This window comes from Uranotaenia lowii, chromosome 2 (genome assembly GCF_029784155.1).
Source record: "Uranotaenia lowii strain MFRU-FL chromosome 2, ASM2978415v1, whole genome shotgun sequence".
NCBI classification, from domain to species: Eukaryota; Metazoa; Arthropoda; class Insecta; order Diptera; family Culicidae; genus Uranotaenia; species Uranotaenia lowii.
Genome location: NC_073692.1, coordinates 289,359,269 through 289,385,892, shown reverse-complemented (window position 1 = coordinate 289,385,892; position 26,624 = coordinate 289,359,269). Strand labels below are relative to the sequence as shown.

Genomic DNA, 26,624 nt, shown 5'->3' with positions numbered 1-26,624 from the left:
ACCCAAAGAATAATCATGTTTTCAATAATCAGGACGTACAAAGGAAAAACCAGCCGGAAGATTTGCTCTTCGGAGATGCTGGAAAACGCCAGGCAGCGGTTGAAGGACGGAGAATCGAAGCGCCCGATTGCTGAAAGCCTCGGGACTTCGGAATGAACCTTGCTTAAACGCCCTAAGAAGGTAATCAACAGAAGATATTTTTGTATTGAATTGTGAATAAGAATCATTTTTCTCGACCAGGGAATCGGTGCTGAAAGCCATGGACAATTTACTTCAGTTTTTACCTCTCAGCAGTCAGAGGATCTCGTAAATCACTGCAGAGCGCTGCACAGTGCTTTTTACGGTCTGACTTTCAGTGATTTGCGTCACTTCGCCTTTGCTGAAGCGAACAGCGTTACCCATAAAATCACTGTTTTATTTTAACTATTGTTTATGAAATAAAGGTTTTGTTTTGTTTAAAAAACGATTATAATGATTCAAGACCTCACTTACACCTGACCGGAATGGAATACAATGAGCATATTATATGCGTACTCTTGCCCCACCTCATGCGTACTCTTGCCCCACTGGTGGGGTAAGAGTACGCTTTGGTAATTTTTGAAAAATATGATTTTTTATCAATGTTTAGAAACATAATCAAAACTTTTTGCGTCATACAATCAAGGTAAAGAGCCTTACTTTAATTTGGTTTAATTACTATAATCGATACTTTGTTCTTTGAAGAGATACGATAAGTTGTTACCGTTGTAACAGTTCATAGTTTGCATGTCGGTTTTTGTTTATTTATTCCATGTTTATTGTTTAATTAATTTATTTATTTTATAAATGTGTTAGGCAATAGTTCAAATTTGAATTTAAATAATGGCTAAGTAAAACAGACGTCACAAACATTTGACAGTACACGTATAACATCACAACACAAAAGGGGCGAATTACGGTTCAGTGGGTGGCAATGGGAGAATCGAATGACAGGTCAGAACGAGGAGGCCGAAGGAGTTTCTCTTTCGGTTGGTAGCCGCAGAGTGAACACCACGCGTGCTTCGGTTGCGAACATTAAGGCGTAATAAGTAGGAAGTAAATCCGACTGTGGGCCAGCAAAACGCCCAAGTCGCAAGTTATCGTGAATTTAAGCCTCCGGTGACACGACAAAAGTCCCGGATACCTCGGACATCCCGTTTGCGCGGGAGTTGCCAACACATTACTGGCCAACATCCGCAGGTGAAAGGAGTCCGCCAACACGTGCCCGCCACATGTCATTGCGCCATCATCGAACCGAGTCCGCTAATCATCACCAAACCACCCGGAAGATTGCTTTCCACCTAGAAAGCCCGCCTTGTGCCTCGACCAATCAGGCAAATAATCGTCACCAGCCCAATATTCGTTCGTCAGGTCACCGCTAGTGCATCGCCAAGTTTCCGGCGAGCCGCCAAGCCTCGACGAATGCATCGGTAAGCCACGACCAGGTCTCCGTTAAGCCAAGACCAGGTTTCCGTCAGACTCTCGCCAAGCCTTCGCCAGACCACCGCCAAGACACTAGTTGATCGCCACACATCCGCCACCATCTCCCAGCCACCGACGAGCCACCGGAACCGCCACTTGAGAACCGAGATTCCCCGCCGCAGGCCTGCATCGACGTGAGTACACTTAACACACAATACACAAAACACACAGAAATTATAAACACACAATAAAACACAATTAAAACTAAATATCTTCTTGTAACATCCACACAATATCACATCCGAGTTCTGGGTATAAATAGTAGGCACAAAGCCGACCTTGAGGTCCTCCGTTGACATCCAGATCGAGCTAGCCAGTGCAAAAGAAGGTGATGTAGACCCACCCTCACTGATCCCCAGAGGAACGACCAGGGATCCGAGGGCTTAGACCCCGTCCCCTCTGGACGTGTGGTAATAAAGTACACAACTAAGTGCGTACTCTTGCCCCACTTTACTGGCAGCACTATCTAGCAATTAAACCGAATTGATGCCCATTTTCGAATATCTGGGATTAATTCAGGCGTGCTGGATGATTTTGATCAAGAAGTAAGTACTTGGTACCGAGTGGCCGCCTTTGAAATTCTGAGATCACAAAATCAAACAAATTAGAATTTCATCAAGGTCGCGAGAAAAGAATTTCTTGGACCGATAATCAGAATAATTGTGTACTTTCCGATGGAGCTTGACCAGACGACTAGCAGTATTATTGGTATGATTTGAAATTCAATCGAAAGATGAGATGAGCAGGAATTTTGGTGGTGGTATATTCTTGTGCTGGTGATTTGTTTTAGCAAATCCGAATAGCCTTCTGCAGCGTGACTTCCAACAAAACTGTGTAGGAAAACTACCTCGAAATGATAGATATGGGCCTAAATAAACCTGTAAAATCAATATTGAGACTTTATTTGGTTTTAACTGCAAGATAGTGCTGCCATTTATGACTTGAAACTGGAAAAAGTTAGGTTAACTGGAAAAAAAAAGTTTTTGAATTCCAACCTGTTTTTTCTGATTCAAAATAAACACAGAATGTTTATTTCATCAATTCACGTCATTATAATGAAGAAAGTAAGTGGTTCGGTAAAAATTACAGGTCAAATATCAAATTTCCCCAGTTCTAGATGAGCTTCTCCTGAAAACCTTTCGAATTCTAGAAAACTCCTTAAAATGCAGTTATCCATTCAAATAAGTATTAAAATCATCATTATTCACTTTTACGCAGTAGAATTTTAGAAATAATTTTGTTTTTGTTGAAAAACACAAGTTGTACTGTTCTTATTTCGCACCCTTTTTCCATATTTTTGGTCCTCAACGCCAATTGCAACGTCCAAAAAAAAACCTCTGCTTGATTTATCCGTTAAACAAATCAAAACAAATTGTAGAAGAAAATTTTGGTGATTTCAATCATTCATATTTTAACAAATAAAATACATAGTGATACTATTTTTATTTCGCTCACTGTAGTACATCGAATTGAAGTAGTAGGAAATATCATTAGTTTGACCAGTTATTTTTAAGTTTACAAAAACATGCGAATTTCACCTAGAAAAAGGTGTAAGTTGTTACAAACTTTGTTTCAAATGAAAATTCAAATGAAAACGTTTGAAAATTGAAAGTTTTTATTGTAATTGTGATGTCAGCATTAAGCATCAATTGCAGTTATTGGGTTTTGGTTTGGTTTCAATTAAACAATATTTTTTCTGTCAAAATTGTTTGTTAAGAAAATGCATAAGGGTGCTTCATAAATTAAGGGGTGAATAATACTACAATCCGTCATACTGGATAAAGTTGTAAAAAAATTGACATCTATTGCTCGATTTTTTTTTATTTTCTAAGGGAATCAAAAACTTTAAAAAATTATCATACGATGTGAGAAGGAAAACTTTATTTCATTATATTAAAATGAAATTGATTAAGCGTTGTGGTATATAAATGTTGAATTTAACCCCGATGTTGCATGATACCCCATTTGACGGTATTTTGAATTTGCATAACATTGTGTATGCAACTCTTTGCAAAACTCCGTTTTTGCAATTTGTTGCTTAAACAACTATTTTCTCACTGATTTCTTTATGAAAAGATCTTGTTTTAAAAATTTGTGATAGATTTCTTCTTTGCAAAACAAAATACTAAAAACGTGAAAATTAAATTTAGTCAATGAGGAAAGGTCTTCTTCGTCCGGTAAATTGATAGAAAAACTCAATCTGGTACCACAGCTTGTGGCTTCCCTCGTTTTGATGAGCGGGAATGATTTTATCGCCATATCGGAAGAGGTCGCTTGTGTTGTGGTGGTAATGAAAAAAAAAAAATCCACTCCACATCCCGGAGTGATGAGAATTGAAGCTGGGGATGTGATTTTTGAATGGAGCTGCCACGACGCGATGCTCTCTGTCTTTCTAGAACGCGGTCTCTCGTCTCCGCGCGAATGCCAACCAAAGCGCTTGATTAAAAATGCATAAGTTGAGGTTGCGGAAAATGATAAAACGGGTTGAAGAGAAATTTAAATAAGAAATACATGAAAACCGCGCCCGTGCACTTCTCCTGAAGACCGAACGACTTGGAGACCCCACAGCTGATGGTTGAATGGTTGCTTCCCAGTTCCCAGCTCAGTTAAAAACTTCAGGCTTGCTCCATCGAGTGCCAAAACAAAAGAATCCTTTTTTCGGCAAGTGTTTGTGGCTTTTCCCGGGGTGAGAATGGAAGGTGGGCTCAACTTCAGGCAAGCAGGGGACGCAAACATTTCACGGAATTCGTAAGAAAATTTCCCGGCTGCCTTCTGGTACCAAAACTCCTAAGGAACGAAAGAGAAAGCAAGAGACCCCAGCTGCCAAGGAAAAGGAAACGACGACGATGCCTGGTCGGAAAAGTTTCGTGAATGGGAATTCTGCCGGGTGTAAACTTTTCGTGACCTTAAAATTTGGGGCTTCCGGAATGGGGTTTTGCTGCGATGCGTTCCAACCCAAGCTGAGCGAGAGAAACCTGTCAAGGAAGGAAACAATAATAATAGTCTTTTGCGGTATTCCAGAGACCAGGCAAAGGTTATTTGTAGTGAAGTAGGTGACGACGAGGTTTCATGGCTGAATCATCGATTAAGTATCAACCAGCAAAAAAAAAAGATTGACCTTTGAAGGTATGAATGAAATGGTAAAACTAGAATTCCCAATCACCCATTTTAAAACTAAGATATTTTATAACCAAACTTTGGGGTACTTAAATCCTATAACCAAATTTTCATTGTGAAAAATAGTTGTAAACTGATAATTTTGGTTTCCTGGGGCTGTTTCCATGAATTTCCAATTACAATTCAATGTCAACATATGAAAGAAAGAAAAACTTTCAAGAAAAAAAATTGGCAAATCTGAAAATATTCCACGTTATTGAGGAGACTATCCCCTATTTAACGCACTGTTCAGGAAAAAATACGATCGGGGGGTCTGAATAGGACAACAGTTTTTGAACATTGGCGAACAAAATTGTCAAGTTTTCGCAAATAATTTCACCTCAGAACTTCATATTTTACATTTCTGAGCTTCGATGTCTTTAAAAAGTTTCAAAAGTAATTAACAACTTCAGTATTTTATAAAAAAGGATTTTTTTTTTTTTGGCTAGAATGTTTATTTTCGAAAAAAAAAATTGAAAATTAACAATAAAAATATCAAGAATCAGACTATAAATGTTGCAAATTAACAAGAGTACGGTTATCATATCTATCAGAGCCAGAACGTAGTTTTCAGTTGAGTGAAGAAAGTTACATTCAATCAATCTGCAATATATTACTCACCCCCTCACCCTCTCACGATTTATTTGTACTTTGGACCCCTATGGGAAAGGTTTTAGAAAAAAAAAATAAAACTTCCTATCTGTTTGATATCCAATAAATGTGTACATTGTTTATCTGCAGAAAACCATATTTTATTGTAAAAAAATATGTTATTCAGTTCGTTCGTACTGCAAGTTTCCGCTTGTGGGACGAACCACGCTAGGCCTACTATTGTGTGGTGGTTGCTACAATTCTATCTGTCTCAACCACCACAAGGTAGTAGGCCCGTGAGGAACAAATCGATGAAATGTGATGAAAAGTTTTTCAAATTAAAATTACCCTTCCGCTCAATTTTCAACATCTTTCATCTTATTCTAATCTTCTATCCGTCTATAATCTTTCAATTCTTGAATATTCTTTCTCAAAGAATATAAATTTCACCGATATAGCCGATAAATAATTTCACAAAATAAAATATGTTATTTTGATATGTTTCCATAAAATTGTTTCCCTTCACATCGAATTTCCAATTGAAAGAGTTTTTTAAGCATATTATCTTATTTAAATAAATAATCTTAGGTTGACTCAATGTGTTTGATTAACTTGAAAAGGAAATTTAACGATTCTTTAAATCCTCATTTCTATACGTTTTTCCAATTTCAAAATGCATTTCATCTATGTAGAACCAGTTTGGTTTTTTTTCTCTAAAAATCTGAGAGAACGCTCACTACTTAAAGATCGCCCAGAATAAAGTGAGAGTCAGTGTCCGGCACAAAAGCGCTAATCTGCTATTCGCTAGTTAGTCCGCTAACTTTTTGTTAGCGGTTTAATTTTGCCGCTAAGTTTGGATTGATTTAGCGAATTGAAAAGTTTCGCTATTTTTTGGTTCCGCTAATTGAAGATCGCTAACTTCCATATATTTGTATCAATCTCTCGAATTCAAAGTGACATTGTGCATCATTCTGATTGCTTAATTGGATTCATTGGAGGAATGCGAACTAGAGTTGAAAGAAAAGATTCATTAAGTGTCATTTTTCTCTCTTTAAGCACTTTTTTTTAGCAACTTTTACAGAAGAAGATAACAATAAAAGGTTTTTTTTTAATTTCTTTATTTGAAACGTCTCATACCTTTAAGGAGCCGAACTCGTTTTGTATTTTTACAAATGAAAGGTGTTAAACAATATAAAACTATTTTCAACATCTCTTCATCAGCATTTGTTTTCAAGTGGTTGAGCGATTTATTTTTGACAATACAGTATTTTAGAGATCAGTTCATATAAAAATAATATAAAATCATTATTGTATCCTTCGTTTTAAGTTCAAATAAAAATTGTATAAATGTTCACGCATTGTCAATGCTCCTGCAAATTTGAAAAAAGGGAAAACAGGCTAAAGATTTTAAATGAGGATTATGTAAAATAATGCCAAAACAAAAATATTGCAAAATTGCAGTGCTATTCAAAAGATTATTTGCAACAAAATTGCATACTATCTACTTTGCACAAAACCGATGAATCGTGTAAATTTTAACCAAAATTTTAATTAAAAAAGGGAGAGATATAGTTTACATTTTCCACATTCTGTTCTTTTGTTCTTTCTTTAATTGTTCGAAAATCGTTTTAATTTATAGAACAAAAAGACTCGCTTACACTCCTATTTTTGACAGTTTTGGTTTTGCTCATATAATTTTATGAAAATAAGATCAATTTATCTAATTTTAAATTAAATACTTGAAACTTCATCAATTCCCCCTTGGGGAGTTGAAAAATTCGGAAAGGGAAGTGCGTAACTTAAAAAAAATGATATTTGTTCCGGCCTTAATGTTGGTAAATAAACAGTTAGCGATTAGCGATTAGCGCTTTAAGCTTAAAGCGATAGCTTTTTTCGCACATTTAGCGTATTTAATTAGCTATCGCTAACTTTGTATTAGTTAGCGATTTTATTAGCGGCGCTAATTTTTCAGTTAGTGATGCCGAACACTGGTGAGAGTTATCAAACACTTAATATTGTTTTTATTTTAATTCTGAATAAATAATTTGCTACCACGCATAGCCTCGTCACATTTCTAGAACCTTGTAACCGGTTGGTTATAAATCGTTTGATTTTTGTTTTCATTTTGTAGTTTTGTATATTTAGCTCTAGAAAATTCATGTTCTTTGTCCAGTCTGTCTCACAACAAGATAGCACCACAGTAGGCTACATTTTACTGCTGGCTGCTGTCATTTCACAGAGGAGGAAAAGGAGGAAAGAAAAAGATATAATGGAAGGCGAAAAGGAAGCTTGCTTCCGTAAAAATCACTCTCTTCTAAATCAGGCGTCCGTGTGTGAAGTCATAGTTTCCGTTTAGTGTCTGTGACGTTCTAAGGAATTCACCCGATAACGCCGGTTGGCTTTCTCACGGGTCGGCCCGCAGATCCCTTGTGGTCTCGCGCCTTATCGTGAAGGATCAGCATCAACACGTTCTCGAGGTCTGAGGACCTCTAAATATAAAGGAGAACTTCCCTTCTCGGTCTGTCCGGATACGGGGCACTCTCGTGGGCAGACCGATTAAAAGCCTATGAAGGAAGACGCCTGCAACGACCGAGTCCAGCAACGCCCGCTGGCGCCGACGGTTTCGGCACTCCGTCGATACGCCCTTAAATCGACGGCCCTCCTGCTTCCGGAACTGGATTTCCGGAACAACGACGTCGCGACGCAGCACCTCCAGCAGCAAACCCACGGTTAGTGAGAGTTAACACGCCACATTACAGACAGAAATTGTATATTGTACACAAAGACAACACGCCACATAAAAACCATCGATAAAACCACAATTAACATGAAATTTCCGATTTCTGTATTTTATCCGTAAATGTCCTTGGTTACCGAGTAGCCAGCCGGCCCTGAGGTTCCGTACTCTTAGAGTACCTTGCCTTGGCTGGTCTAGCCGCTGCTTAAATATACGTAACAACCTATAAGTTTTATGTTTTTTTCCAGAGTGTAGGATTATTGTAGGATTATTGAATAGTAACTTTTTACTCAACTCAAAACTACATTTTGTCTTAGAAGAAATGATCATAAAGAAAACAACTTTAAAACCGCGCTCCTGTTAATTTGCTACAGCTGGGATGAGCAACCGCTAGTGGCCCGCGAGACTTTTTCATATGTTTATGTTCATATGTTCTACAATGGATTGTTAGGAAAAATGTGCTTAATCACATTAATGGACTTAATCAAACATACACTTATTTGCATATGCCCCACAATCATTCAGATTGTTAACTTTTTTTGATATTGTAAGCATTTATAATGTTCAGTTCATGGCATCACTGCAATATTATTTATTGGAATAACGTAATGTTGGGGTTATTTTTTTATTGAGGATACATTTTTCCTAATTGTATAACTCCTATTAGTTTGAAGAGCAAACTACATTAAATGAGACAGAAAACAACCAAAAAATTGAAGCTGCACATGATCAAAGGATTTTTGAAGTCCTTTTTAGAGAAGTTAGCATTTTCGTTTCAAGCAAAAATAAAGTTGTACGATTTAAAATATCCTCAGCAGCAGGGCCGGATTAAGCTATCGGGGGGCCGGGGCAATTTTTCTCGGGGGGGGGGGGGGGGGCCTATAATTCGATTTTTTTTTCAAATGCTACCCAGAAAATACAAAACCTTTCAAACGTGAAAAAAAACTGGAGATGAGTGCAGTATATCTTCAAATAGCCATGTTGTCTGCGGAGAACATAGTTTCTGGTATCTTCAATTACAAATTGGTAATCAATCACGTGCAAGCATTGGAAAAGAGTTTAGAAATTTCTTAGAAATGAAAACTCTGATTTAAGCTGCAAAATGCAAAATTTAATTCTCATTTTTTTTTAAATTCTTATCACCAATTAAAATTCTCTAATAAAAAAAAGTGGCTGGAATGATGTTCATATCACCATTGATCTTTTTGTTTGTGCTTAAACAAGAAATATATACCAAGTGACAATTAGGAAGTATCATGAAGATTTGAAACATAGAAAACGAGATTTAAAAAAATAAACAAAATAATTAAATCCACATTGCATAGAGATACAGATATAAGAGTTTAAGAATTCCAAACTTTGAATTACGTTATATTAGAACCAAAATTCAGTGTTTCAAATCTAAATCAAAATTTTAAATCAAGTTTTGAGACAAAATATGAATTAAGTTAAAAAAAAAGATACAAAGTTACAATCAGAGCAAAAGTAAAAATTGCACCAAATGTTAAATTCAATTCTATGTCTTTGAAACACAAAAAAAAACCTTTTCCTGAGATGTTTTTAATTTATGATTCTCATCAGATAATTTTTTTTTTATCAAATTGTTATTCAAATTGAATGAGACGAAAGTTTCATTCGATGCCCTTAAAGCCAAAGGGGTATCAGTGCAAAAATGATCAGTTGAATAAAAAAATGAGAATAAAGATTAAACACAACACAAGACTTGAAAATTCTAATGAATTAATTCTGGAAAACGATAAGATTAAGATCATAGAAATATTTATATAAAAAAAATGACTCAATGATACTAGCAACTCAACTATCAGATCGTTTTTATAATTGATAATTTGAGAATGATCATTTTCAAAATGATATACTGAATTCAGAATTTTTACTTCAGTAGATGATAAAATTTTGTTCAAATCAGTTGGAAATGTTCCAATACAAATTTCAAGTCTAAGGCAGAAATTGGGATGAAAATTCAATAAAGAAAGCCTGTACTGTCGATTGGTCCAATTTAAGCAACTACAGTTTTTTTTTTAAATATTTTACTTTCAAAAATAGGGAGGGAAAAGGGTTTAGAATTTACAAACCAATTAAAATCTCAATAATAATGATTGAAAGGTGAAAAATTATCATAATACGCGGTAATAACTCGGATACTGCCCGGATAAAATTCTGAAATGTTTATCATAAAGCGAAATTAGCTGCTATTTTAGTGCAGTAAACCATAACTTGGAAACTTAAAGCCACAACAAACATTATTGTTGTGCAAGACGTTTGAATGTAATGAAAATGAAATGTTTTTTCTTTATTTACCTGTTCTGTACAGAATATCGTAACTGATATGTTTCGATAAAAAAAAAATTAAAATTTCAGGTGTTTTGCCTAATATTTTTCAATTTTTTTTTTGAATTCGGTTTTGTCCGAAAGATTTTGATATTCTCAGCTCGCAAAATGTGGGAGAGCTCCTTCACTGCTTACTCTAACTTTTTTAAGACAAAAACTAATCTAGATATTATTTCATGGGGGCTCTTTATATTTTATTATTATTATTTTTTTATTATTATTATTCTAAGTTTTCATCCAGATTTTCTAGTTTTGATTTCTTTTCATGGATTTGTAGTAGTATGATTAAAGTAATGTTAAATCTTTTTTCCCTCGGGGGGCCCCCCTGAGCCGGGGCAATTACCCCTTTTGCCCCCCCCCCCCCTTTAATCCGGCCATGCTCAGCAGATAATTTTTTTAAAACTATTCTATCCAGTTCGGAAAAATGGTTTGTTCTGTAATCATTCAAATACTGGCAAAACAAAAACTTTAAACCAAAACCTTGTGAAATAATTTTAATTTCTGAATAAGGACAAAAATTACAAAAGTTCAATAATAAAGCCTGGATACACGATTTTAGACTTCTGATCAACATGACTCTGCCGGCAGAGTTACCGACAAAAATTATACGTTTTAGATAAAAACAATAAAATTCCTGTGATTCGACCCAAAATGTCATTGACGATTATCTGTAATGCATTTTTCAGAAATTTGATAGAAAGTTTATAACAAACAACATCGATAAATTGAGTTATTTCAGATACAACTCGCTTTCCTCATTATCAATGTCATACTATAGCTTAACAATTCCTATCCCAATGACATCTTAATGGGATTGAAAATTATAAAAATGTGAAAAATCTTGAAGAAAAAATGTTGAGGATAGTTGCTTAAAAATATGTGAACTTGAACATTTTTCTGTGATTTTGACAACTTTGCTCAACAACTTAGTGCAATGATCCAATGCAGGAGTTCAATTTAAAAAAGGGATTTCTATTGTTTTTAAGAAAAAATCTAGGTTTTTAGGACATGTTTTAATTGTGGAAGTACAGAAAGTAAATAAGCGATTCAACCTCCAACGCTAAGAAGACGGTATTTTCCTTAAATATATGTTTTTGACACATTGAGTTATCAGTGTGGTAAGCTCCACAAGATTTTTAAATAGAAGTGATGACAAATAGTGCCATCGGGTTTAACAACAAAGTTGTAACAATGAATGTTCGCCAAGAAACACTATTGAAAATTGATAGAATTTAAAAATGACAATGATTTAGTGATGTACCTTTTCAACACCGGGTTGAACTCCTGTTCAAAAACACGTGAATTCGGAAAAATCCTTTTTGAGATTAGGTTTCGTTAAAAGATTGTAGTTATAAAAAAATGACGTGAAGCTTTGCCAATTATTTATTTAACACTAGAAAGACCGCACCAGTCAAAATGACTGGTGGGACACTTTGTTTGTTGAATATCTTTTAAACACTACGCTCTAAATATTCGCAAAAAATACGACTTTTCATGAATTTTGAATCTCTACAAAACTGTGTATTTTTTATTTTTCTAGCTCTTTTAATAAGCGAGAAAAATTTCGCCATGGACACTCGGACCGTGACCAGTCAAAATGACTGGTAAAATTCACAACCCTATAACTTAAACAAGATAAATTTTTTTGCTTGCTTTTGGTTTTATTTGCAATCTACATTCAAGACAAAGAGCCTTAGTTGATTTATGGTGGGCAGGAGTGTGTCATTAGCTATGAAATTATCGATTTTTGATGCGAAGTCATGGAAATTTGTAGAAAAAGTTCTCGGATCGACCGCTGTGTGGCGCTTCAAGCACTTGACTCCCAATTTTTTTGGTCTGTTTTGTTGCTCAACTATAATCGAACTTTCTGTCAAAATTTCGCGAAATTTTATCAACATTTGTAAAAGTTATGTTAGTTTTAATACATATCCTTTCGAGTAATCGAGTAATTTTAGGTGATAAATATGTTTTATACTGAACTAGTATGAGTAAAATAATTATGAATTGTGTACTTATTTAGTCAAATTTGAAGACCTTATGTCTATGAAACTGAACAATTTAAATGTTTTTTTTTTATATTTGATTATTTTTCATACGTTGGTTATCCACCATGGGTGCACGGATTCACCGCAGTTTCTGCCCAAATATGTATTCACATGCATTTTTAGATTATTAGGTTCGACAATTTTCCAATTCAAGTTCCCTTACAGGTATTCCGGCACCCGTGTATAAAGCTGGCAATTGATTGAACATTCTTATTATAAGAGGAAACACATCTTACCTGTCGGCAACTTACGGGGTTTGAACCCTAGAGTTTTCTTGCCGATACCGGGAATCGAACCCAGTACCCCTGGCATACCTAGACTAGACTCACGCCAGTCTATCTGATAGACCACATTGGCGCTAAGATTTTTCAACATGGGTGCACGGAATGACTGCAAATTCGCCGTTGTTAATTATATAGAAATAAATAGTTTTCAACTTGCTTCAGAACACAAAATATTTTTGAGTTAGATATGATAGGCATTTGAAATGCAACATAAGTCAATCGAAAAACTTTTAAGGAAAAACAAATCAATGTGTACATTTGACCATGTTGATTCATTATTTTTATTTCCACTGTTTTCCGTCGCACGACATAACTTGATGCATATAATTCCTAAAATTCACTCGATCCATGATAACCGTTTTCCAATTTCTTGGATATTGATCAGATCTTATCAGATAAATATACGATGGCAAAAACCTGTTTTTTAATAATAAATAAATAAATTTATTATTTCAAGATATAATTGAAATATTTCTTTTCAAGAATGAAAAAACGGAGCTTAAAATAAAAATCGTTATTTAAATAATTATGTCTCAACATGAAAGGCATGATTTCGACTTTGGTTTAGTTAAGATTTGTAATAATGCTTTTTAAAAAATTGCAAAATTCCAATATTTGATTAAAACGCGGTGAATTCGTGCACCCATAGTGAAAAACCATGTATGTAACACAAATTTTCATTTGAATCTTTAAAAGTCTTTATTCTTTACCTTTAACATGCAAAAAACTTAATTTTGGATGAATAGCGGTGAATCCGTGCACCCATGGTAAATTGCTCTACTTATATAAAAAATATGCTTCAAAACCTACAATATCAGGTATAGTTTATAGGCATCGGGTTGAAAAACTTCAGAGCAATGGATGCTAGAAAACATCTACTAAAACAAAACTGAAGTGAAACCGTGCACCCATGGTCAATAACTATAGCCATCTAACATGTTTTTATTATTAGATTGATAATGTGTTTCAATTTTTTGATAATTATTTGACATATTCATTTTATGACATACACGCATTCGTCAACTATGCCAAACTGAGGTGATTCCGGGCACCCATGGTGAAAAAATATTTCAATTTTATAACAAAAATGTTATCGAATTAAAAACAAAATAATTTCAAAAGAAAAAATTTAAAAATATTTTGATAGAAAAAATTTCCCCTTTACCAGTCATTTTGACTGGTCACGGTCCGAATAGGTATATTCAATTGGCCGGTCCTTCTAGTGTTAAAAAAAGTTATTTTATGTGCGGCCCGCCGACAAGGTTTCAAATTCAAATTGATCTGTTGGTTCAAAATGTTGCTAACTCCTGCGCTACAGTGTTGCCGGTTTATTTGAAGGCTTATTTCAGATAATTTTTATTGTTAACTAGCTGAATTATTCAAAATTCAATTGTGTTTTGAGCATAATTTTAAATCAATTTACTACATAAATCACAAGTCACCACTACAGAATGACAGAAACAGCTGAAGTTTCAAATTGAAACACAAAGAAGACATGAACTATCAAAATTTGTTTTCATGCTTTGAAATTATAAATCCGTTTTAATAAGCTTCATAAGTTGTTTAATCAATTAATTGACATATATTTCCCAGGTCTCACGAACTATGCCTTAGAAATATTTTGAATATCTGAAAAAAAAAATACATGTTGACTTCATTTATTTGATAAGAGTTTTCGAGTTATGTCAAATATAACATAAACTTAACCTGCCTCTTTCTTCCCGACTTCGCCCTGAAAAGGGAGAATCCCAATTTATTCATACGCAAGCAGCCTAAAGAGTGTGTTCGAAAAAAAAAATGCAACACTTAGTTTTGTGAATAACTTTTGAATGCATGGATGAAAATGGCAAGCATGGATCACGCAAAATCTGGACGCATTAAAAAGGGTCTATCTCTTTCTCAAAATAAAAATGTTTTGTAGTCAAAATGTTTTATTGCCTTTCAAAGGAAAAATGAGAAAAAAATTAATCGTATGTTGTTTTGATGAAATTTCGAACTTTTCGTTGAGCACCACTCATCATAGTTTGGACACCCTTTCCACTGACCTCAGCGGCCATTTTGTTACACAATCTCTTCATCTTTGTTGCATCCCGAGTCGTCTTACCATTCTTTTTCATCTTGTGCTTGACAATTGCCCAAAATTTATCGATAGGGTGGAATTGAGGGCAGTTGGGTGGGTTGATGTCCTTTTCAACAAAATCCACCCGTTGGCCCGATACCACTGTAGTATGGGAGAGTGGGGAATCATGGGCCACTTTTTTTCGTTGTTTCATAACTTCCTTATTATAGAAAATAAAATGAAAATAAAAAATGGTATGGTTTTCTACATTTTCAGGGTATCATAAGGTATTTTTTTGAAACTTTTAATAAGTTATTTTTCCCAAATTCTGATTGTTTAAAAAAAGCAATATTTTTTGGATTTTGAAAAATGGTGGGGAATCGTGGGCCACCAAATCCAAATTGACCAAATAACATGCAAAGTTTATGAGTTGACCCAAAACTGTGATTTCCTGATTCATTTTGTTATTTTAAAGCAATTTCTAATGATGAAATAATAAAGAGAGCTGTGTATGATCGCTTAGATCCCAAAACCTGGCTCGCGAACGTTTTGGCAAATTTCTTATATAGGATGGAAAAAATATTTTTCATTACTGTTCATTTGGCATAAGAAAACTTTACACATAGGAAAAACGTATTTTAAGTCCTGAATGTGTATAAAAACATAAAAATATAGGTGATTCAAGATGTGTGGCCCACGATTCCCCACAAGCTATGATTTGCCAATTGGTTGCGTTTGTGTGACTTATTGATGTTTCATCAAAAATTCCTTTTCTACGTGAAAGATCATGACAAAGCTAAGACCATAAGCGTATGAGCATATTTTTGTTATGCACTTTAGGTTCTCCATCGATGAAATACGCGGGTGTTTTTTTAATTATGTAAGTAAATTTTTCTAACTTTTTTTAGTTTGATAAAAAAAAGAAGCATATGATGCGTATTTCAGTCAACAACATATAAGAATATATGCTCACGCAACGTGACGACGATGACAGTTGGTTTGAGATTTTTATCTCAACACACATCTGAGATATTAAAAGTGGCCCACGTTTCCCCATGGCCCACGATACCCCACTCTCCCCTATACATAATAGATGGTGCACGTGTTGCCCGAAAATTTAAGTCGAAAAACTTCTTCATTGGACGTTATAAAAAAAAACCACTTGACAGAACATCACAAAAATTTGCACATGTGAATCAAGTACCTTCTCGAAAAATTTCATCAACTTACATTCATGTATTCAAAAGTTATACACAAATCAAAGTGTTGCATTTTTTTTCGAATACACTTTTTACTTTCATTACGAGTCTATAGGGAACAGACAGACAGACAGATATGCATTTTTATTTATATAGATTTCCTTTTTTTTCCAAACTTTAACATTTTGAACACAATTTTTTTAAAATCATATTAATCAAAATTGTTGAAATTATTATTTATGTTGAATTTATTATCGGCAAATCAGTCCAGTTTCTTACAAAAAAATATTTTAATCCTATGTTTCGGTGTCGTATAACACCTTTATCAGGGATCCTACAATTTGTGTGGTTTAAAATGAGTAATGATTTGTGTTTACAAAATGGCCATCTTATTGTGCTTTAGTAAAAGCGTAATGTCCGGTATTTTTAATGTTGGATTCCACTGTAAATATAGATTATTTTCTGATTTTGTTGAACAAAGTGTTATAAAATCATTCTTACATAATAAAATTTCAAATTTTCAACACACAAAACACATATCAGCAAGCATGGAAAAAATCGGATCGAAGTAGGGGAAAGGTTTCCTAAATGGGCCTATCGGGTTAAATGACCCTACGGCTGTTTGATGAAATGGCTGACTAGACAGCTTATCTGACCAATGCATTTTGAGGGTGATACGCTAAGAACATAAGGCAAGAAAGAATTTTATGAATTTACAAACTCAAAAAAATTCAAAAAATCATACAAGGTTTTGATACATTTTGATGTAATATTTTGACTTTTAAAAATTATACGTAAAGAAGCTTAAAACAAAAACTAGGATGGTTTTTGTTTCTTACTCTAATGAACTTAAGAAATTAAACATATTTCAGCTTTTGTGGAGGTTAAATAATGATTTTATAGTGTAATAATAGAGTGTTTTTGTATGCCCCCATCATGTTTTTAAAATGCCTCCATCCTAAAATAACAGGTTAAATAGAACAAATAAATGATTTTTATTATTGAACCTTCAAATCTAAGCTCTGAATAACATCTTAAGAAAGAATTGAAGATCTAAAAACAGATTTGATAAAGTTTTTCTTATAGATGAACTGCCTCCATAGTATGGCAACCCTAACTTTTGTTTTATTCCATAAAATTATAATATACATATATTTTTATAAAACTTCAGCTTTGTCGTACGGAAATTATTACTTTCTACCAGTTTCAATGAAATTATATGGAAATATTGCTCAAAAAACAGAAATTTTGTACAAAACATAAATAGGTGCATTTAGCCCGCACGGTTTGAGGTTCGGCATTTTAGACAACACTTATAATAAAATCGTTCTCTTGGAAACAGAAGAAAATTTTAACATAAAAATTACTCCAATGTATAGAAAACAGATGCCTGCACACGTGTATATAGTTTTTGTAAACATATTCGCTGTGATATTTGATTAAATCAGTGTTCTGCTTAATAGGCGCATATAGCCCGCTCCTCCCCTACATTCAATCTGCAATCCGTGGTGAACTCATTCAATTCTAAATGCCAATTGAAGCAATCGGGAAAGGAAAAAGTTAACACACCTCAATGAACACTAACGATTGCAATCCCGAATGAATGAACTTTTAATAAGTTTGGGTGAACGAAACGAAGCCCGAAACATTCGCCGCGTTCAATTGGATCGTTTTTTATTTTCACCACGACGTTCGCAAATGATTGTCGAAACACAATCGCCAAACGATTGTAAGATTGCATTCGCGAATGTTTCCGTAACGGTAAAGGATTGCGCCATCAGGTGCTTGTTTTTCGGCTAATTTTGTGCGTGTTTTAGCCCCCGCGCTAGCTGATGGTTTGTTTTCTCATGATGTTATTTTAATTTATGTTCGAATAGGAACATTTAACATATAATTAGTAAAAGTGTGGACTTTTGCACATTGCGTAGAAAACTAAACTGACAATGGGGGGTTTGAAAATAGGAGGCAAGGACGTCGGCCTGGTGTCGATCAAAGCCGTCGATATTGTTTCAGTCGAATAAACGTCGTCTTAGCTGCTGATTTTCCGGTGCGGAATTCGCTTTTATGTCCTATGGGATACGAACGCGAAACATACGCACGTATTAGGCTTAACATTATTATAGTTATTTCAATTAACAATAAAAATTTAAAAAAATTTCGAGCCAATATAATATTATTTATTTCCTTCCGAAAACCAATTCGAACAAAACAAAACGCCTTCAAGTAGGCAAGCACGTAATCGCCCAGATATAGGCAGATATTTGAGTGCTATGTCGGCTTACAATATTTATGTGTGGGATTTTATAACTTTTATGTGACGCATATAAAAGTAATGATTTTGTATTCTGTATTTTTGCAATCTCAACATAATTAAATGATTATTTGGCAATTTTGGTTAAAAAAATGTCCCAGTAAACAAAAGCTAAATCCCTAGGCTTCGTAAACAAGAGTGGACATTTTCAAACCCCCCTTTGTCAGTTTAGTTATCTACGCAATGTGCAAAAGTGCTGAATGTTCTTATTCGAACATAAATGATAATAAAATCATGAGAAAACAAACCGTCAGCGAGCGCGGGGCGCGGGGGCTAAAACACGCACAAAATTAGCCGAAAAACAAGCACCTGATGGTGCAATCCTTTACCGGTTACAGAAACATTCGCGAATGCAATCGTGCAATCGTTTGGCGATTGTGTTTCAACAATCATTTGCGAATCAATTCACCCAACGAACGTCGTTGTGAAAATAAAAAAAACGATCCAGTTAACTGCGGCGAACGTTTCGGCCATCGGTTCGTTCACCCGAACGTATTTAAAAGTTCCTTCATTCGGATTGCCAATCCGACCAATCAGCGGTCGTCTGTTCACGCTCGCATCGCCGATGCTATCATCGTGAACGGAGCGGTGATTGAGAATCATTAGCGTTCATGCTGGTGAACGAATTTTTCCATCCTTGCTTATCAGTACTTTTAGGCAATATGATTGTTATAACATAGTTTCTTCTTGCGATGTTTTCTGGCTATCGGTATTTTTAACGTTAGCCGTAACGTAACGTAAATAGCCAATCAGTCTATCTAATCCGAACATGAAGATTTTATTCAACCGACGTTTCGGTGCTTGTCGGCACCATCCTCAGGGAAACTGGGATTTAAGTATAAATTTGTAAGAATTTGGTGTTATAATTAATAGTGTCTAGTGTGAAATAAGTGGCGAGGTCCTACTTACAATAATGCATCTGTTCTTTGTTGTGGTTCTTGAGGTAAGCCTATTGTCGATTACTTGGTCGTTTTTGAATTTTTAACATGCTGTAAGGTCGGAAGTTATGGTTTACATTATTTAAATTTGAACTGTTCGCAAAACTGATATCGTTTTCTTACAGAGGTAAATTTCGTCCAGTTATCTATGGCGGTTACTGAGCCTAACTGTGGGTTTCTGGAGTTGGTAACGAGTTCATTTCTGTTGGGTATTTACTCTGAGAGATTTTTGGTGGTCGGTTTTTGTGTTGGTTAAATCTATCGAGAATGGATGCATATGCTGTGTTAAGGTTGTCGATGTCTGTTCGTTTGTTGACAGTTTTCTTGGATGTGTATATGTGACACATCTCTAGAAATTCTAGATTGCGGTGGCGTAGTGTGTTGTCAATGATTCTGGTGTTGGGGAGATCGAACCTGTGTTTACAATCGATACAGTGTTCTATCAGGGCTGATTTCTGTTTTAGTTTATCTAGCAAAGGGATTGTGGTTGAGTCTATGTGAGGTATGGTGTCTAGCTGGTTCATGAGCGTTTTATGTCCGGAGAGTCTATCGCATAGTCTTTGGCGTGTGAGACCGATGTATTGGTTATCACAGTTTAGACAGGGTATTGAGTAAATTAGTTTGGAGCGATCATCTTTTTGGATGGGATCTTTCATGTTACTGTATAGGTTACCTATCGAGTTTGTTTGTTTACTCGCAATTCTGATGGTTGGATAGTCATGTTTCAGCATTTTCCCTTATTTTTCCGTTAAATTAGGGAAAAACGGGATGGAGAAATACCTGGATGGTGCGGAGATCGATGGAGTGCAGTTTTCCGGATCATTCGTAGCTGGATTTGTAGGATGAGTTGGCGTTTGTTCTGCGGCGTGGGATGAAACATTCTGGTTCAGTGAGATGGTGGCTGGATGATGTGTTAAAGTTTCTTCGATGATGTTGGCTGATATTTTATCGGTGGCTGGAGGACTGTCGTCGTGCAGGCTGTGTTGTTTCGTGATTGGAGTTATGTTGGGGATTGGATGGTTTTCTTCGACGGATGGTGGACAGGCTAAGATGGTTGATTGGGTGGTGGGTGGTGGAGTTTGTTGATCATGTTTGGCGGAAGGTGCTGTTGTTATGGTTTTTCGTTGTAGGTTTATGAAGCGGTTTATCAGGCTTTTGGGGTAGTTATTCAGTTGTAAAATTTCGTGAATAACCTGGCTTGGATTTTGATTTGATGGATTGCGTGACATGAACGTGACTCGGTGGATGAAATTTTTGGCGACATTTACTTTATGCTTGAGTTGGTGGCAGGAGAGTAAGTAGGACCTCGCCACTTATTTCACACTAGACACTATTAATTATAACACCAAATTCTTACAAATTTATACTTAAATCCCAGTTTCCCTGAGGATGGTGCCAACAAGCACCGAAACGTCGGTTGAATAAAATCTTCATGTTCGGATTAGATAGACTGATTGGCTATTTATTAAACAAACAAAATACAGTCGTTTTTAAAAAGGTATTTTTAACATTTGGTTTTTTATAACTGTGTTTGTGTAATTTATCTAATACTAAGGCAAAACAAGTGTTGAGATTATTTACATCTGAGCGTTGGTTGACTGTGTTTGTGGTGTTAAAAATATGACACGTCTCTAGAATTTTCAGAGTGTGTTTGTTGAAGCTACTATCCAATACGCTAGTCTGGCTATGGTTGAATGTGTTGTCTCTCTCTTTCTGTCTATTTGTTACTGTGGGGTTGTTTACATTTCTATCTTGTTTTGTCCCTAGTACTTTGATGTTGCCAAGATGTCCTGAGAGTCGTTGGTCAAGCGCATTCTTGGTGAGTCCGATGAATAGGCCTGGACAGGGATCTCCACATGGGATCTGGTACATAACATTGGATTTCTCTCCTACCCTCCACGGGTCTTTCACACGTGTGTGTAGATCTCCTACTGTTAGAATACGATTCCGAAACGTAAGATTAAAATATTTGTTTCAAGAAACTGGACAGACTTACCGATAATAAATTCGACAAAACATACTGTCGAAAACTCAACACAAACGTTATTATTATTATTATTATTTTTTTATTGAAGGAATCTTTACACCTGAGCTCGAAAATGTGTAATTTAAAGTTCTTTGGAAAAAAATAACAAAAACTTTACATTTTCGCTCGTTTATATAGCTCACAAATCTTCTTAAGATAGGTTAACCACCGTTTAACAACCGGAAAAGTGGATGTACTCGCTAGGAAAGGATCTGAAAGGCGCATGACTGGTCCTGAACCTTTCTGTGTAGTTTCTACTTTTGCTTTTACAAGTGAATTAAAAAATGGGAGAATTCAAAGATCAAATTTTAATGGCTTGTAAACATCGCTGCTGGGCAATCTAAAACATTCATAAATACCCGATTCCAAGAAAACTTGTGGACTTCTATGTCTATCGAAAAAGCTACAGCCTGTGTTGAAGAGGATAGCCATCAAATCTTCTAAGCCAGCGGGTAGGAGATCGAATCCCGGTCCTGGCACAAATAGTAACATCTAAGAGTCCATGGTCTTGTTTGACACAAAAAAAACCGCGATTTTTCGACCACAGCAGCAAATACCTTGCCAGATCAAACACTTTCTTGCCAACTTATCGGCAAAAACGTATTTGAACATGGCGGGAACATCACCCTGACCAGTGACTTTGTAGAATTTTTGGCCCAAAATCCATCTTCACATACGTTTCGTCATCCATGAAGATGCATCCATCGTACTTCGTTAGAACCTTGTTATATAATTTCCGGGTACGTCCTTTAACAACCAAACAAGCGGATGCACTCGCTAGGGAAGGATCTGAACCTTTCTATAGAGTATCTACTTGTGTTCTTGAAGTGAATTGAAATAATGGGGAGAACTCAAAGATCAAATTTCAATGGCTTGTAGCTATCGGTGCAAGGCTTTATGAAAGATTCATAAAGCCGATTCCAAGAAAACTTGTGGACTTCTATGTCTATCGAAAAAGCTGCAGCCTGTGTTGAAGAGGATAGCCATCAAATTTTCTAATCCAGCAGGCATGAGATCGAATCTCGGTCACGGCATACATAGTATACTTTCTGTGGGTTGAGTGTTTTATCATTTGTAAGATGCTCTTCTTCATATCCTCGAAAGATATACTCTTACAGTTAAGAGAAAGGAACCTCTTCGAGGAAACAGAGGCAAACTCAGTGATGAGATGTGCCGGTTTTGTAAAACTGAAGTAGAAACTGCAGCGCACCTAATGTGCGACTGTGGATATCTTAGTTTTTGGTAAGCGAATTATAACGCTCGGTGATATTTGGAAGATGATTGCTTCAAGATATCACACATTTTGCTTTTTATTTTAACAAAACAGAAAATTTATTTTCTCATAGTTGATCTTTTCTCTATTTAAAGCCACTGAACGATCTTTGATAGCTTTGTGTAGCCTATGGCTTTCCTAAGTTGTCCTTTTCTTTATCCTACATTTTCCTTTCATAGATAAAATCGTGATACTGTTGGAAGATGTGTTTTTTTGCTGTGAATAAATGTAAATCTAAAAATACTTACCTTATAGCTAATCTTATCCAGCCTGTCTGTATCGAAAAGAGTCCATCTCAATAGTTTCTTTTCCCAAGCGCCAATTCAACTATTTCACTTGATAAGAAGAAAAAGGTGAGAAAAAGCCAATAAAATGGAAATAAAACATGAAAACTTTACGAAAAGGAAAAGTCGAACATAAAAAACACAAAAAAGTGAACGTCACTATAAATAATCTTCCTAAGAATAACTTCACCATAAGTTCTGATTCGAGCGAATAACAAAAATGGGCTCCACCGAGAGAATAATAAAATAAAAATCGAAAATGTCCCGCCAACATCCCGGACTTCCCATCAACTTTTGGTTCCATCCTGAAGACGCAAAAAAAAATCGCGAGCGAAAAGTCAACCGCCTCCATCGAGAAGAAAAGATGTAACAACGATCTTTGGCAGCCAAAGTCTTCGGAGAAATCAAAGTGATATGAATAAAACATAACATCACTTGGAAAAAGTCGCGCTCCTCCTGTTGTCTGTTTATCTGTCTGCCCGTGTACGTTTGTTTGTGTGAGTGTGCTTGGATGTATCAGAAGGAAACAAAATCTTAAGAACGCGAAAGAAACCTTAAAAAATAAAAACTTTCTTTTATTTTACTCACACTTACATTCCCTTGCACTGGTACTTGGTTTTTTTCTTGCTTGGCCTCATTTTTTGTAGAAAATACTTGGTCTACGATTTAAATTCCCTCTACAAGTGACTTCACACAAGTCTCCTCGCTTTGCTTTTAGGTGGGGCTTTTATGATCCATATTTTGAATACCATCGTTAACAAATGAATGAAAAATAAACCAAAAAACCTTAAAATGAAATCATTGCATTACATTGCTCAAAGCATTCGGACCTATTTCACAACGTTTCCTATCCTCTAGTAGTAGAACCGTTTGCAGGCCCAATTTTTACTATCCACTGACTTGTAAAACAGCAACATGAATAAGCGCTCAAATTGTATGAAAATCAAACAGAGAGAATAACAAGAACACGAAAAAAAAAACGCGGGCCGATTCTAACGAACTGCATCAAACATTTTTAGCGCAATAAAAACTTACGAGGATGGCTGGCGGAACTGAAAAAAAATCAGCATGGACCAGACACCGAAAATCGCGACTGTTTTCCTGATGATTTCAGATTTGAATAAAAAAGTTTCATTTTGAATTAACTAACAGGTACTCGAGATAGCAATTAAATTGTCCTCATAAATCAACAATAAAAATTCTTATTCTAATCTCATAATTTGTACTCCAGGGGAAAATGCTCTCCATTTTGGTTATCCTTAAAATCGAAAAAATATCAAGACATTTCAAAGCTTTTAGAAAAGGAGGACAGAATTTCCAATCTGGAATCGATTTACATTTCCGTAGTTGAACTGTATGAATTTCCAAACACAATGTCTGAAATTTCTTTCACATTTGCTGATGAATAAACCTTTCAAACTGTTTCTGCCTTCCAAAATGTTAACAGGAAACCGGAGTTTTCCATTCAAGTATCCGATAAAGTTAAGTATCAAAATAAACTATAAATTAAAGCGAGTTTTCTTTGACTACTTTTTTTCCAAAAAATCCTTCAAAAAATCATCCATCAATGTTTCTCCATCAATCTCAACATCAATTTGCAAAACTCTGAGTTTATACGTGGAACGCATTGTGTACCACAAGGCAGTCATTTGAGACCGCTCATTTTTCTACTCTTTATAACCGAACATTCTAATTCAAATCCTTATTGATACTTCACAGTTCCGAAATTAGAGTTCCAAAGTAATTGAAAATTGTGTTACATATTATTTGAACGTCCCCTTAATATTTAAGAAGTGTATTCGCAAAAATAAAACACTTTTATTGTGAATAACTTTGGAATGCATGGATGGAAATTGATGAAATTTTCAGCGAAGCTATCTAGTAACGTAATCTTCACATGTTAATGTTTTTCTCTCATTTTTGAAGCGTTAACTGATATTCGAAATATCATATTTCCCAACTTTTAGAAATTGTTGAATATTTGTACTTCGTCATCTCATTTTAAAAATCATCGGACTAGATCGGAACGTAGTCGCAATTTCCGGTGCATAGTTTGCTTTGTTTTTTCAGCAGCTTCTACTCAAAAATGATCCTATGCTTTTTTCCAATCCAATCTGTCTGTCAGACCGGAACAGGAGGGAGAGAAGAAAAAAACAGGGAAAATACGTACTATACTAACAAGAAAAAAAACCTAATAACGATAAAACACAGTCAGTGCAAGAACATTGTGAAACAACACGGAAAGCAGCAGAGATTCGGAGCCAGTAGAATAAAATGGTGAAAAAACACCCACTTTGATGGTAATAATACGAGAAAGGAAAACTCAAAAAAAAAAAAAGAATCCAAAGATTGGAAAATAGGGAAGAAATGTGAAAAACAATACAACAACTATTTGCCTAGCAATTACGAGCTATACAAAACGAAACCGACACGCTGATGGCGGGCTGATTTCCAAAGGAAGAGAAAAAAAACCAGAACGCGAAAAAGGATAAATAATAATAAAATGATATCGAGTTTGCAATGTAGGAAAGGGCAGCAGCACACAAAATCCATCAGCAGTGGTCGGTGAAAAGAAGGAAAAATTTACGATTTTATTTATTTCGAGTACCATTTGCAGAGAAGATTGAAAACAAGTGCCGACTATTTAGTAAAAAAAAATTAACAAGAGAAAAATATGAAAGTTTAATATTATTACCAACCCACAAACGGAAACAGGATTAATGAAGGAATGTTTGTCTTGTTGAAGCGTGAGGAAAAGTTACAGAAAACAGACGGATTGGGCTAACTGAATCGGCATGAACCAAGACTGTTTGACGAAAACAAAATAAAAAATGTCATACAAATAACCGAAGAATTTGCAGAAAAGTGTTTAGTATTGTTGAAAACCGCAGCACAAAAATGAAATCTATACCCACGAAATTAAGAACAAATTAGAAAGTGACAGAATAACAAACCTTAAACATAGGAAAATTATTAAATAATATCTGTACGACCCGATAAAACACGAGAACAGAAGACATGAACGTTGGAAAAATTAACAAAATAAACACGGAATGTTCAGGAGGATTTGTTAAAGAAGAAACAATGCAATGTAAAAACGCATGCACAGATTAAATCAAAACAAACAAACACACATACAAGTGGAAAGGAAGTGTGGAGTAGAGAAAACAAAACTTTAAAGTGGTAGAGGAAAATTGATATTTAAATTCAAAACCTGAAATGTATTTTTTTATAAAATGGAAAAACTAAATAAATACAAGTTATACAAAAATCGCATTGTATTTTTTTTTTGAATGAAAATATTTGAGAAATTCATATAGGGGGAAGTCGTCTATGGCCGGACATCGCCTATGGCCGGACAACATAGATTTTTCGAAAACACAATATCCTAATAATATTTTAACGCCATGAAAATAAAGTAAATAGTAGCCTGATATGGTGTTAGAAATATGGTAGTCCAATCTGAAAAGGTAAACCAATTATATGCATCTAAAGATTTTGCCTAGTAGTACGGAGAGGATCGCCTAAACTTTGCATTTGTATTGTGGTCAGTTTTTTCGGCTTGTAAAATTTGAACTGCACATAAACGACATCGTTGATTGGTTGTCTTTCGACTACAATAGATATAAGATAATAAAACGGAAGTTCAAATGAAATACTAGGAAAACAAAAAAAAAATGCGATTCTTCTATGACCGGACACCAAGTTGTTGTCTATGACCGGACAAAAAATATTAAAAATTATAGATGATTTCAACTTGAAACTTTCATTTTTTCATCTCTATTGCACCCTCAAATGGTTAGCAGAAGAAAAGGATTCAATAACGAAACTATTTTGGTCCTCTGATAAACTGAAGATTTTGCTGTCCGGTC

At 35.1% G+C, this 26,624-nt stretch overlaps 1 protein-coding gene across 1 annotated transcript in view; it reads left to right on the top strand.

Annotated features, from left to right (window-relative positions):
- Positions 1 to 25,982, top strand: part of LOC129746341 (uncharacterized) — a 583,019-nt gene extending 557,037 nt beyond the window's left edge. The window contains exon 12 of the mRNA XM_055739955.1: positions 23,471 to 25,982. Coding sequence (XP_055595930.1) covers positions 23,471 to 23,517 — 47 coding nt within the window. The 3' untranslated portion in view covers positions 23,518 to 25,982. The remainder of the gene's footprint in view (positions 1 to 23,470) is intronic.
- Positions 25,983 to 26,624: the final 642 nt, after the last annotated feature.